Here is a 13,928-nt window from a genome sequence, read left to right as displayed (position 1 = left end):
TGGGTTTCTCTTACCTTGGGCATGGGGTATCTCTTCATGGCTGCTCCAGCAAAGCGCAGCCACTGCTCCTTACCTTGGACGAGGGGTATCTCCTCACCGCCACCCTCCTGACCTTCAGTGTGGGATAGCTCCTTTAGGCCCTCCTGCGCCCGCGCAGCCACGGCTCCTTGGACATGACTAAAGTCACTTTAGTGATGTCCAACTCTGTGCAACCCTATGCACGCCAGGCTCCTCTGTCCATGGGATTCTTCAGACAAGAATACCAGAGATAGTCCTCCCACTCATTTGCATATGAAATTGCCCAGCCTATAAAAACTAACCACTCTACATTTCTAGGCGGCACTCACCCTCTGTGATGGCCCACATATTGTCTGTGAAGTGTGCTTCTCTCTGAATCTGAATAAATCCACTTCTTACCTATCACTCTGTCTCTCACTGAATTCTTTCTGTGATGAGACATCAAGAACCTGAGCCCAGAAACCAGGTACCATGGGTTTGGGCTGGGTTCGAGTCCCAACCATGTGGGTTCAAGTCCCAGGTAGAGTTTTGGCTGGGTTTGAGTTCCAGTCACCTGGGTTTAAGTCCCAAGCAGGGTTTTGACTGGGTTCAAGTCCCAAGCTGGGTTTGGCTGGGTTCTAATCCCAGGTCATGGGTTCAAGTCCCAATCTGAGGTAAATGGTTTCACAACCACAGATTGAGCCAGTGTTCCCTGCGTTGTCAGGCGTTTTCTTAACCACTGGACCACCAGCGAAGTCCCAACAATGTGTTTTTAATACCATGAGCTGTCCACTTAAAGATGGCTAAGGTGGTAAATGTTGCATATATTTCAACACAATAAAAAAAAGAAAGGTGAACTACATGGGGTTCCACTCCTCATGTAATAATTTAGTGTGAGAGAAGACATACAATTAAGCAAAGAGCAATAAAACAATATAATTTGTATTTTATTTATTTACTTATTCATTTTTTATTTGGCTGCACCAACTCTTAGTTGCAGCGTGAGGGATCTTTAGTTACAGCACGTGACATCTAGTTTTCTGACTAGGGATCAAACCCCAGCCCTCTGCACCAAGAGCCTGGAGTCTTAGCCATTGGACCACGGGGGGACCCCCGAGATATGTACTTTAGTAAAGATATGGACACATTGTGAGAGGACTGTGGAGAGAGCAACTAATTCTACCTGGGGGAATTGGGAGGGGCTTCCCATAGAGGTTTTATTTGGTTTATGGCATTGAAGATAAGAGCTTGCTTGGCAGTAGGAAGGAGAAAGGACATTTGAGGCAAAGGGGCAACATCAATCAAATCAAGAAAACCAAAGATTGCTAAGGGATTGGTGAGTCATGGATGGGTGTTCAAAGGTAGTTCAGAACATACGAAGAATAAAGGAAAGCATTTGCATATATGATTAAATTAAGATTAAAAACGTAAATGGCAAAAGACATTATGAACAAAGTTAAAATACTAAAGGACTCCCTGGGAAAAGATAATTGCAATTTATATATAAATAACACCTTAAAGTCAGTAAGAACCAGAAACAAGCAAACAAGTTGAAACATAAGCAAAGGACAAAGTGGCAATTCCCACAAGAACTCCTGATTGCAGAGGGAAGTGCAAATTAAAGTGAGTAGATACCATAGAGTATGGAAAGAGGGAAATAGTAACTTTACAGTGAAAGAAACATGGGAACACCACCTTAACCAAGTCAAGAAAGGTAATAACATCACCAGTAATCAGGCATGTGGGTAGCATGTGACCTCCAGTAGGGTGTGATGAGAAAGGTAGTTCATCTCTTCCCCCAAATCTATGACCTCTGGAAAGCCATGAATAAAACATCAGATAAGCTCCAATTGAAGGACATTCTGCAAAATGGATTAGGTTTGTGGTTTGTGCAGGTAAAGAATCTGCCTGCAATGCAGGAGACACGTGTTCAATCCCTGGGTTGGGAAGGTCCCCTGGAGAAGGGAAAGGCAACCCACTTCAGGATTCTTGCCTGGAGAATTCCACGGACAGAGGAGGTGGGCAAGCTATAGTCCATGGGATCCCTGAGAGTTGGACCTGGCTGAGCAAGTAACACTTGCACTTTCTTCTGCAAAATACCTGACCAGTATTCCTCAGGACTATCAAGGTTATAGGAATAAGGAAAGACTGAGAAATGGTCACAGACCAGAAGAAACTAAAGAAACAGGACAATGTAGTATTCTGGGTGGGATCCTGGAACAGAAAAAGGACATTACTGAAATCTGAATAAAGTCTGGATTTTAGTTAACAGTAATAAGCCAGTGTTGACTTCTTAGATTTGACAAATCTGCCATGGTAATGTAAAATGCTAATATTAGGGGAGATTGACTGAAGGGTATTTGGGAACTCTCTTGACTATCTTTGTAACTTTTCTATAGATCTAAAGATACTGGTGGCTCAGTGGTAAAGAATCCACCTGCAATGCAGGAGATGTTGTTTCGACCCCCGGGTTGGGAAGATTACCTGTAGAAAGAAATGGCAACTCACTCCAGTATTCTTGTGTGGGAAATCTCATGGTTAGAGGAGCCTGGCAGGCTAAGTCCATAGAGTTGCAAAAAAGTCCATGGGATTTTCCAGGCAAGAGTACTGGAGTGGGGTGCCATTGCCTTCTCCGTACCAGCAGACAGGACTTAGCGACTAAACGACAACAACAAAGGTATTCCAAAGTAAAACGTTTATTTAAAAAAATGATGAGATACTGGGACTTCCTTGGTGGTCCAGTGGCTAAGACTCTGCTACCAATGCAGGGAGCCCACATTTGCTCCCTGGTCAGGGAACTAGATCCCACATGTCACAACTAAGAGTTCGTATTGTTGTTGCTGTTGTTTAGTTGCTAAGTTGTTGTTTAGTTGCTAAGCCGTGTTCAACTCTTTTGCAACCCCATGGACTGTAGCCCTGCAGGCTTCTCTGTCCATGGGATTTTCCAGGCAGGAATATTTGAGTGGGTTGTCATTTTTTTTCTCCAGGGGATCTTTCTGACCCAGGGGCCGAACTTATGTCTCCTGCATTGGAAAGGGGATTCTTTACCACTGAGCCACCAGGGAAACCCAGAGAGTTTGTATGCCACAACTAAAGCCCATGCAGGCTGTAACTAAAGACTGTGTATGTGGCAGGGAAGACTGAGGATGCTGTGTGCCACACCTAAGACCTGGCACAGTCAGATAAATAAACATTTTTTTTGAATGATGAGATATTATTCCTACTCATGAAATTAACAAAGAATAAAAAGTCTGACTCAAAGAAGTATTGAGGAGGATATGGGAAAAATAATTCTCTCATATTTGCAGGTGGAAGGGTCAAAGGTATTGTAGGAAGCAATGTAGTCTAGGAAAGCAGAAAATATACAAACCCTGGAATCCAGAATTCCATTTGGACACCAAGAGATATTTATAAAGGCTTTGATACAAATTGTCCACAATAACATAAAACTGAAACAACTTGAATGTCTATCAACAGGGGGACAGACATACAAATTATATACAGGTTACAAATATGGTGGAATATTTACTACACAGCAGCTAAAAGGAAAGAATGAAATTTCTATATATCAATATGGCTAGATGTTAAAAATGCAATACTGAATGAAAAAGTAAAGGTGAAGAGGGGTGTATGTGGTGTGTGTGTGTGTGTGTGTGCTCAGTTGTGTCCGGCTATTTGCGACCCCATGGATTGTAGCGAGCTCCTCTGTCCATGGAATTTTCCAGGCAAAAATACTGGGTTGCCATTTTCTCCTCCAGGGAATCTTCCTGATCCAGGGATAGGACCTGTGTCTCTTACATCTACCTGCATTGGCAGACGTGTTCTTTACCATTAGCACCGCGTGGGAAGCCCAGCATTTACTATCCTATAAATGTTGTGACACAGGCTCTGTTATTAACCCCAACATACTGATGACGACACCAAGCGGCAATGGAGTTCAGTAACTTGTCTTGGGTACCACACTTGGACAGTGGTAGAGACAGCAACCACATCCTGGAAGCCTGGCTTCAAGTCTATCCTACCAACCATTATACTCTCTGCCTCGAATTCCCCCTCCTCATGCAGCTCCATTCTAGGGAAGGTAAGTAAGTTAGACAGTGAACGAGCTGTGGAGAAAAACAAAGAAGGGAAGGGAAAAGGGAGTATTACCCTTCAAAGAGGGAGTGTGGGGGTCATGGATGGCCTCACTGAGAGATAACATCTGAGCAAAGACTCTAAGGAAGTGAAAGAGGAAACCATGCCTGTATCTGGGGGTACCCGCATTTCAGCCTTGACAACAAGATCACAGGCTCTGGGGAGCGGTAAACCTGGAGTGTTTGAAAAATAAATAGCAAGGAAGCCAGGGTCACTAAAGCAGAGGGAATAAAGAAATGAGAATAAAAGAAATGAGCCCAGAGAGAGATGGAGGCTAGATTGGGTGGGGCCTTATCCGTCATGAGGACCTTGGAGGGGTCTGAGCAGGGGGTGACAATATCTGACTTGGGCTTAAGAGGGATCCCTCTTTGTTGAGGTGAGATTGCTCAGAGGTTCGGGTGGTAGCTTGCATTGGAGTGGTAGCAGTGGGTGGTGGTAAGAAGTGATTGGATTTTGGATATATTTTGAAGATCAAGTTGACGGTATTTGATGAGGATTGACATGACAGAGGGAAAGGAGTCAAGGATGACTCAGGTTTTTGGCCTACGTAAATGGGAAGACAGAGCGATTGTTTCCTGAATGGAGAAGACAATAGGAGAAGCAGGTTTGAGGAGGGGGTGGGAAGGCCTGGAGTTTCGTTTTGGACATGCTGAGTTTGAGATTTCTACTGGACAACCACCTGGACACGTTGAGCGTTCAGTTGGACATAATAGTCTGGAGTTTTGAGCAGAGGAGATAAAAATCTATGCCTCATCTGCATATAGATTTTATTTGAAACCACAAGAAAGGATGAGATCATCCAAGAAATGAATATAGATATAGAGCAGTGAAAATGTGAGAACTGAACCCTGGCGCCCCAGCATTCAGAGTTTGCAGCTGAGGAGGAGGAAAGGGAGAAGGGGGAGAATTCAGCAACAGGAAACTGAGAAGGAACAGCCAGAGAGGCGGGAGGAAAACCAGGAGAAAAGCCAGGAGAGGGAGCCAGCCAGTTGAGGAGAGAGAGCCAGCTAGTTGAAGAAAGCGTTCCAAGAAGGATCAAGTGATCAAATGTGTTGAAGGCTGCTGATAGGGAAAGAAAGATGAGGATTGAGAAATGACCATTTGATCAAGCATCATGGAGGTGCTGGGTGGCAGAATGTGCCATCCTCAAATATGCCACTTTGGCACAAGGATTGTTTTGAGCTAAAGGCAATTGAGAAGAAGCAGATAGAAGAAAGGCTCTCTGCCCTATACCCTCATTTGCATAAAAGCAGGACACACATTCATAAAGTTGTCCCAACTCCTGTCTCTACCAGGAGGGACAGAAAATCATCAGAAACAAGTTTTACTGACTATCCTTTATCTACCATCATTTTCTTTGATTTGCCTTTCCACAATTTGCTGCCCCTAGTGAAAGTGAAAGTCGCTCAGTTGTGTCCGACTCTTTGCGACCCCATGGACTATACAGTCCATGGAATTCTCCAGGCCAGAATACTGCAGTGGGTAGCCTTTCCCTTCTCCAGGGGATCTTCCCAACCCAGAGATCGAACCCCAGTTTCCCACATTGCAGGCAGATTCTTTACCTGCCCCTAGAGTCAGATCTTTTTCTTTCTCTTGTCATATCTCTAAAAATTTCATTCTTTTGCTAAGATGTTATATCAGCCCAAGCTCTAACTAAATCTTTGAGTTATTCATCTCTGGGTATATGCTGCACATGTTTATGAACTTCTATTTGCTTTTCTCTTGTTAGTCTGTCTTTGGACAGTCTAATTTATGCAGCCCCAGCTGCATGGGTATAGGAAGAGATCTGGGGGCAGAAGAAGAGATTTTTCTTGTCCCACAGTGGTCATTAGTGACACTGACAAGAGTGGCTTTAGGTAGAGTATGTAGAGGTTAAAACCTAATTGGATCAGATTTGAGAGTCAGAGAGAAGAGAAATGATACAGGCAGTACAGATAATTCTCTCAAGTGTTTGACCACAGCTGGAAGGAAGTGTGGGTGAACAGCAGTGTGTTAAAGTGTCAAAATAGTGCATCACATTCATGATAAAGTTTCCTGTCATTGGTAGAGGTTGATGTACATTAATTGTGTTTTATTTTTCCAAGTGTCCTGTGGGGTCTTAGTTCCCCTACCAGGGATCAAACCCATACCCTTTGCATTGGAAGCACTGAGATTTAATCACCAGGAAATCCTACATTACATTCTTTTTTTTTTTTTTTACTTATTCATTTATTTGGTTATGCCCGTTGTGGCATGTGGGGTCTTTTAATTGTGGCATGTGGGATCTAGTTTCCTGAGCAAGGATGGAACCTGGGCCCTGTGCACTGGGAGCATAGTTTTAGCCACTGGACCACCAGGGAAGTCCCCCATATTACATTCTTATAATATAACCTTGTCTATAACCTTGTCAGTGAAGGTTCAAAGAGACTTTAAAATCTGATGAAATAATACAGATATATCTTTTAAAAAATGAAGGCAAACGGAACAAACTGTAACACCCAATAATTCAGAAAGGTGAACATTTTGATGTTTGCTATATTATCTTTACACTTTCAAATTTCCAAGGAATCTTAACCACAGGACCGCCAGGAAAGTCCCCCTTAAAGATAATTAGAAGGGACTTCCCTGGTGGCTCAGATGGTAAAGAATCTGCCTGCCAATGCAGGAGACCCAGGTTTGATTCCTGAGTCAAGACGATCCCCTGGAGGAGGGCATGGCAACCCACTCCAGCATTCTTGCCTGGAGAATTGCATGGACAGAGGAGCCTGGTGGGCTACAGTCACTGGAGTTGCAAAGAATCGGACACGACTGAGCAACTAACACACACACACTCCTCGGTGGTCCAGTGGTTAAGAATCCACCTGCCAATGAGGGCACATGGCTTTGATCCCTGGTCTGGGAAGATTCCACATGCTGCAGAGCAACTAAGCCCGTGTGCCACAGCTACTGAAGCCCGCGTGCCTGGAGCCCATGCTTTGGCAACAAGAGAAGCCACCACAATAGAAGCCCGCGCACTGCAAACAGAGAATAGCCCCCGGCTCACCACAACTAGACAAAGCCTACGTGCAGCCACAAAAACCCTCTGCAGTCCAACGTATAAATTAATTAACTACAATATATAAATAATTAGAGCAGGGAAAAATGTTTGTGGGCCTGAAGGTGTGAAGGCCTTTGAGTGCCATGTCAAGAATGCGGTGGGGGGAGGGGCATGGCTCAGAACGTTCTCCCTGAAAACTGTGGAGGGTGTGGGAACAATAAAAAATGTCCTTTAACCATTCAGGCTAGAGTTTTCTGAAGTGTGGACAGGACCACCTGCATCAAAATCTTCCAAGGGCTCATAAAATTCAAACCCTGGGCCTTTCTCCTCTGGCTTACTAAATCCTAACGTCTCCAGCAAGGCTAAGCAATCTGTACCTGAGAAGGTGGAGTGGTAGCAAGTTCAGGGAAAGGTTGGGGCTGTGATTAGTACCTGTGGAGATGGAAGTGCCCATAGGACTTCTGGTCTGTGAGTGGATATGAGAGTCTCAGGTTCACGGATGGGTGTTAACCAGATTCATTGTCCAGTCTCCCACAGCAGGAAGCACAAGGACTTGCACATAGTAGGTGCTAAAAGTTTATTGAGTGAATTAAGAATTTAGCTTAAGGGACTGCCCTGGTGGTCCAGTAGCTAAGACTTCGAGCTCCCAATGCAGGGAGCCTGGGTTTAATCCCTGGTCCAGGAACTAGATCCCACATGCTACAATTAAAGATCTTATGTCCCGCAACTAAGACCTGGAGTGGTCAAATAAATAAATAAATATCTGAAGAAAAGAATTTAGCTTCAAAGCCAATCACTCAGTCACAAATTCTACCTTCTTACCAGTAACTCTCTCCTGGTTGCCTAGCATGCAACGTATCTTCATGGTGGCCAACAGCCCAAAGAAGTTGGAAAAACTTGGACTTCAGAGTCAGACAGACTTGAATTCACACCTGGTTCCCCTTATTCCCAGCTCTGTGGCCACAAGTGAGTCTCCCCTTGGAATTTGGTTTTCTCAGGTGCAAATAATGTCATTCGCTCATTCATTCATTCAGCCTCTTTTGCCCTCCTGGAGTTTGCAACCTAAGGAGGTAATGGTAGTAAACAACAAATATAGTAAGTAGGTTTATTATACCATATGTGAGTGAAAATTGCTATGGAAAAAAAAAAAAAGCAGCAGAGTGAGGGCTGGGCCTGAGTGGGAGTGGCAGCAGTAATCAGGCTGGGGAAACGTCATTATTAGTTAGCATTATCATGTAGTAGGTCACGTTGACTCAGACAGTAAAAAATCCACCTGCCATGGAGACCCAGGTTCAATCCCTGGGTTGGGAAGATTTCCTGGAGAAGAGGATGGCAACTCACTCCAGTATTTTTGCCTGGAGAATTCCAAGGACAGAGGAGCCTGGCAGGCTAAGTCCATGGGCTGGGAAGGAATCAGACATGACTGAGTGACTAACACACTTGCAGGCCACACTGAGGAGGATTTGCAGAAGTGATGGGATGTGGAGGGTTTTGTGGAGGGATGTGATGGAGTGGACCAAATGGATAGCTAGAGAAGAGTATTCCAGGCAGAAGGGACAGTAAGCACTAAGGCACTGACAGAAGTGTGCTTGGCACTGTGTGAGAAATAGCAAGGAGGCCGCGTGGTTGGAGTGGAGTCCGTGATGGAAGAAGAGGGCCTTGCAGGGCTGTGATGTCAAATAACAAAGCAAAGAAGGAGGTGAAGTCAGTTACTGAGTACCAACAATATGCAAGAAACTGAGCTTTGTGTATTAATATATCAGCTACTTAATATTTGCACTAACCTTCAAGGCATATATTCAGTCCTCACCCCCCTTTTATATACATGAATAAACTGAGTGACAGAGACAAAACCTTACTTCCTCATGATGCACAGCTAGTAAGTGGCTCAGAGGATCTTTTCCAAGTATGACACGTTGTTTGCTACTTATCTGTCATAGCTATAGCAATTCCATAAAATCCCCACTACTCAAAATTTATTTGGCTTTGCTGGATCTTAATTTGGGCACGTGGGATCTTAGTTCCTGGATCAGGGATTGACCCTATGTCCCCTAGGGTCAAGGTAGACTGGACAACCAGAAGGGGGATTTGCATAAAGGCTTGAGGGATGTGATGGAGTAGGCCCAAGTTCCCATTACTTTTACCAAAATGATTGAAGGAGGAGCACAGAGGGACAGACATGGCCTAAACAAGGGGAGATGCTGCCCAGGGCCAGGCATCTAGAGATGGTTCTGGATCTGCAGGAGAGGAGTCTGCAGAGACACAGCCCCTGTGAGTCAAGAGAACGTGTAACAGTAACACAATAGGACTTGCCAAAATGGGGTTACAAGTATTGCAGCGTATATTAACTGATGACCTTTAACAAGATAGACTTCCTTGGTGCTCAGACAGTAAGGAGTCTGTCTGCAATGCGGGAGACCTGAGTTTGATCCCTGGGTTGGGAAGATCCCCTGGAGAAAGAAATGGCAACGCACTCCAGTGTTCTTGCCTGGAAAATACCATGGACAGAGAAGCCTGGTAGGCTACAGTTCGTGGGGTCACAAAGGGTCAGGCACAACTGAGCAGCTTCACTTTCTTTCTTTCTTTTAACAAGATCATGCTTTTAACATGCAGAATACACAATATAATTTATCTAAAATTATTAAATTCAAAACATAATTTTAAGAAATTATTAAACTCATAGCATGCCACAGGGGTTGTGGTCTGATGATCAGTTTCTCAGATGTGAGGGATTTTTTTCTAGCCAGCATTTCTGTGTCTGAATGTGGCCCTAACACCAAAAGTCTACATTTGAGGCCCTCAGTGCATGTAAATGAAGATACAGACGGTAAATATAAGTGGTACTGCTGTGTGCTGCCCTGAGTTCCACATGTACCTTGGCTAAGATCTTATAACAGCCCCATGAGACTGGCGTTGTTGTTGCCCGCACGTGATGGAGGAAGAAACTGTGAAACAGGGAGGTCGACTGACTTACCCAAGGTCTTCTAACTACTGAGTGGTGATGTGGGGATCTGAACCTAGACTCTGGCTAGACTTTTTTTTTTTTTTTATGATTTATGTATTTTATTTTTGCCCGTGCTGGGTCTTGGTTGCTGTTCTCTGGCTTTCTCTAGTTGTGGCGAGCAGGGGCTACTCGTCATTGCTGTGCATGGGCTCCTCACTGTGGTGGCTTCTCTTGTTGCAGAGCATAGAATCTAGGCCTACGAGCTTCAGTAGCTGTGGCACAAGGGCTTAGTTGCCCCTCAGCATGTAGGATCTTTCCAGACCAGGCTTGGAACCGGTGTCCCCTGCACTGGCAGGCAGATTTTAACCACCAGAGCACCAGGGAAGCCCACAGTCTGGCTAGATTCGTAACCTTAACTTTTCTGTTCTACTGCGTGGTCCAGGCTGGGCCTTGGTTGTCCCAGGTGGTTTTTCCCAAGGGCTCTTTCTTGGCACTGCCATGTTGGTGCAACCTTCTCCAGGCTGCAGAGGATCTCAGGGCTGGTATTTCCTGGTCCTCACGGGATCTGCTACTTCCCAGGCTGGTACCCAAGGACTGACTGAAGACTGGAGTGATGAGTCAGAGAGTGAGGAGGGAATGTTGCCCTCAAGACTGGAAAGAACTGGGAGCTCCCTGATGGTCTACTGGTTAGGATTCGGCACTTTCACTGTCGCAGCCCAGGTTCAAGCCCTGGTCAGGGAACTGAGATCCTGCAAGCTGTGTGGCACGGGGAAAAAAAAGCTGGAAAGGTCTCAGGGTTCCCTCTCCATGTCACCTGCATAAAGTCCCTCCACTAACCCCACATTTGCCCTTCTTTTTGCTGTATTGAACCTGTGGTGTTTTGCAAGAGCTCTGGATTAAGATGTAAGAAAACTAACTTAAATCCTGGATCTATTATCTAACAGCTGTGTTATCTTGGCCAAATGGCTTTATGTTTAAATCTTCACTTTTTCTCCATCTGTAAAATGGAAATGAGAGTAATGGCTACCGTTGAGCAACAGGACTCGGTACACTGATAAACCTGGAGAACTTGGGTGTAAAGTGTTTAGGACTGAACCGTTGTGAGGCATAATGCCATCATTCTCATTCTTGCCCCACACGCTTTTCTTCTCTTCGGTTATTTCCATTATAGCTGATGTTATCCTTTCATCTGCTGTCAGGTGACACAAGGCCCTTGGCTTTCTCTGAAGGCTCTTCTGGGCTCTTCTGTCATCTCGCAAGTAGCTGGATCTGTGCCAGGAGAATGTGAAGTACAGAGAATCAGTTTAACGTTGGCACCTTCAGTCACAATCACATCACTCTCGTATCATTGGAATATACCTTCTTGTGAAAGGAGAGCATATCTTATGAAAAGTGCACAGATCATGAGCACTCGGTGGGTTATCACAGTATAACCTTTGTATCCACCACCCAAGAAAGAAAGGGAACAGTGTCAGCCCCTAGAAGCCCTTGTTGTACCTACTTTGTGCCCCCTCCCAATCACTGCCGCCTCCTTCCTCCCCATTATGTCTGTGTTGCCAAAGCCTAACATGAATCCTTGTCAAGAAGCCCATAAGCAGTTGCTAAACTGAACCGAGCCCCTTTGAAATCATTTTGTGATCTCAAGGTAATCACTTCAACTTCCTTGGCCTTGATTTACTCTTCTGAAAAACAGGGATGGCATTTCAGTATTTTCAATAGTTTTCAATCCTAGCTGTACACTAGAATCACCTGGGGAATCTTTTGAAAAACTGTCCACCACTCTTGGGCTCTGGCTACGAACCTCTGAAGGTCCCAGGCAGTGGTAGTTTTTCATAGCTTTCCAAGGATTCCAGTGTACAACCATGATCACTTGAATCTTACCAATTCCAATCAATACACAATCACATATACATTCAAATCTCAGTTCCACCCCTGCCGTGGGTTGAATTGTGTCCTCTGCAAAGATGTTGTTTCTAACCCCGAGCACCTGCGAATATGGACTTATTTGAAAACAGGGTTATTGAAGATGAGCAAACTAAGATGAAGTCGTTAGTGTGTGTGTGTGTGTGTGTGTGTGTTAGTCACTCAGTTGTGTTCGACTCTTTTGTAGCCCACCAGGCTCCTCTGTCCATGGTATTCTCCAGGCAAGAATATTAGAGTGGGTAGCCATGCCCTTCTCCAGGGGGTTTTCCCAACCCAGGGATCGACCTGGGGGCTTCTACATTGCAGGCAGATTCTTTACCATCTGAGCCACCAGGGAAGCCCAATAGGTCTTTAGGGTGGGTCCCTAATCCAGTGTGACAGGAACCCTTGTAAAAAGAGGAAATCCTGGACCCAGAGACAGAGGCCCAGGGAGATCACCAAGTGAAGATTGGCGTTACCATGGAGCATCAAAGATTGCTGCAAACCACCAGAAGCTAGGAGAGAGACCTGGAAGAGATTCTTCCTCAGAACCCTCAGAAGTCCTCTGCTGACCCCTTGACTTCAGACTCTAAACTCCAGTATATGAGACAATAAGTTTCTATTCTTTAAGCCACTCAGTTTGTGGAACTTTGTTACAGCGGTCCTAGAAAATCAACATAACTATTTTCATACTAGCCAAGGAACTCTCTTGACCTGTTTCTTCATCTGCAAAGCTGGAGGCATAATCATGGTTTCACATCCTGGGCTCCATTCTAAACACTTCGCATAGATTATCTCATTTAGTCATCACATATACTTTACTACTGACTTCCCTGGTAGCTCAGTTGGTAAAGACTCTGTCTGTAGTGTGGGAGACCAGGGCTCGATTCCTGGGTTGGGAAGATCCTCTGGAGAAGGAAATGGCAACCGACTACAGTATCCTTGCCTGGAAAATCCCATGGACAGAGGAGCCTGGTGGGCTGCAGTCCATGGAGTTGTGAAGAGTCGGGCACGACTAAACCACTAACACAACATACTTTACTACAACAGGTATAGGTACTCCTGTTATCTTCACTTTTTCAGATGAGATAGCTGTGGAACAGAGGTTAAGTAATTTGCTCAAGGTCACATGGTAACTAAATGTCTAAGACAATAAAACATCATTCACGTTTCCTGGGAAGTCTCCATGAGACTGCGAAGGTGGATGTGAACAGCGCTTTGTAATTAGCAGAGCATTTTACCCTTTTTAAAGTTAGAATCTCTGTAGATGCTGGACTTTGGCTATCTCTGACTCTTCCCTTCTCTTTCGACGCGATACTTTCTTTCCTCGGCGACAGGGGTCGCTGCATCGCGCGGGCACTGACAGGTCCTTCTAGCCCGCAGCGCCGGCTGCTCGCTGGTGCCTATAAGTGGCAGTACAGCGCTCAGTAGACAGCAGTCAGCCGCCGCCGGTGCCAGGGCCAGGGCTGCAACTGGAAGCGGAGCTGGATGCGGAGAAACTGAAGCTGGGCCGGGGCGCAGCGCAGCACCGCGCCGGGGCCGCAAGGAGGGGCGTTTCGCTGCTGGCCCACCGCGAGCCGCCCCCAGCCCGCGCCAAGGCGCCCTTTCTCCAGGCCGCCTGCCTCCGCCTTCCGCCTCCCTCCATTTCCCCGGAATCTCAGCCCGGCGCGCCTGCACCCGGGTTCTTCTTTGGGTGGGGAAGCTCCCGGCCGCTCTCTGGTTTCACTCCTTCCTCGCAGTCTGGGCTCTCAGCTCCCTTTCTTCTTTTCCTGGACTGGGTCCCACCCCCTTCGATCCCCTTCTTTTAGCTCAGGCTCTCTGCTCCTTCCCTTAGCAAGAGTCCCAGCAGCTCAGCCACTTTTCTCAGCAGAGGGTCCCCGCCTTCCCTTTTCCTTGCTTGGGGTACCCCCCATTCTATTCCTTCCTCTGTCCCTA

The 13,928-nt window shown here is 45.8% G+C and overlaps 1 protein-coding gene and 1 non-coding gene across 2 annotated transcripts in view; both read left to right on the top strand.

Moving 5' to 3' along the window:
• The window catches only part of SLC9A1 (solute carrier family 9, subfamily A (NHE1, cation proton antiporter 1), member 1), a 93,322-nt gene that overhangs the window by 28,890 nt on the left and 50,504 nt on the right, over positions 1 to 13,928 (top strand). The window contains exon 4 of the mRNA XM_010830255.1: positions 13,410 to 13,686. Within this exon, the coding sequence (XP_010828557.1) occupies positions 13,410 to 13,686 (277 nt within the window). The remainder of the gene's footprint in view (positions 1 to 13,409; positions 13,687 to 13,928) is intronic.
• TRNAE-UUC lies at positions 10,761 to 10,832 on the top strand. The gene has a single exon. It is a non-coding gene; the product is annotated as a tRNA-Glu (tRNA).

This window comes from Bison bison, unplaced genomic scaffold, assembly GCF_000754665.1.
Source record: "Bison bison bison isolate TAMUID 2011002044 unplaced genomic scaffold, Bison_UMD1.0 scf7180017864516, whole genome shotgun sequence".
NCBI classification, from domain to species: Eukaryota; Metazoa; Chordata; class Mammalia; order Artiodactyla; family Bovidae; genus Bison; species Bison bison.
Note: the sequence above shows the minus strand (reverse complement) of the source record. Positions and strands in the feature narration are given on the sequence as shown.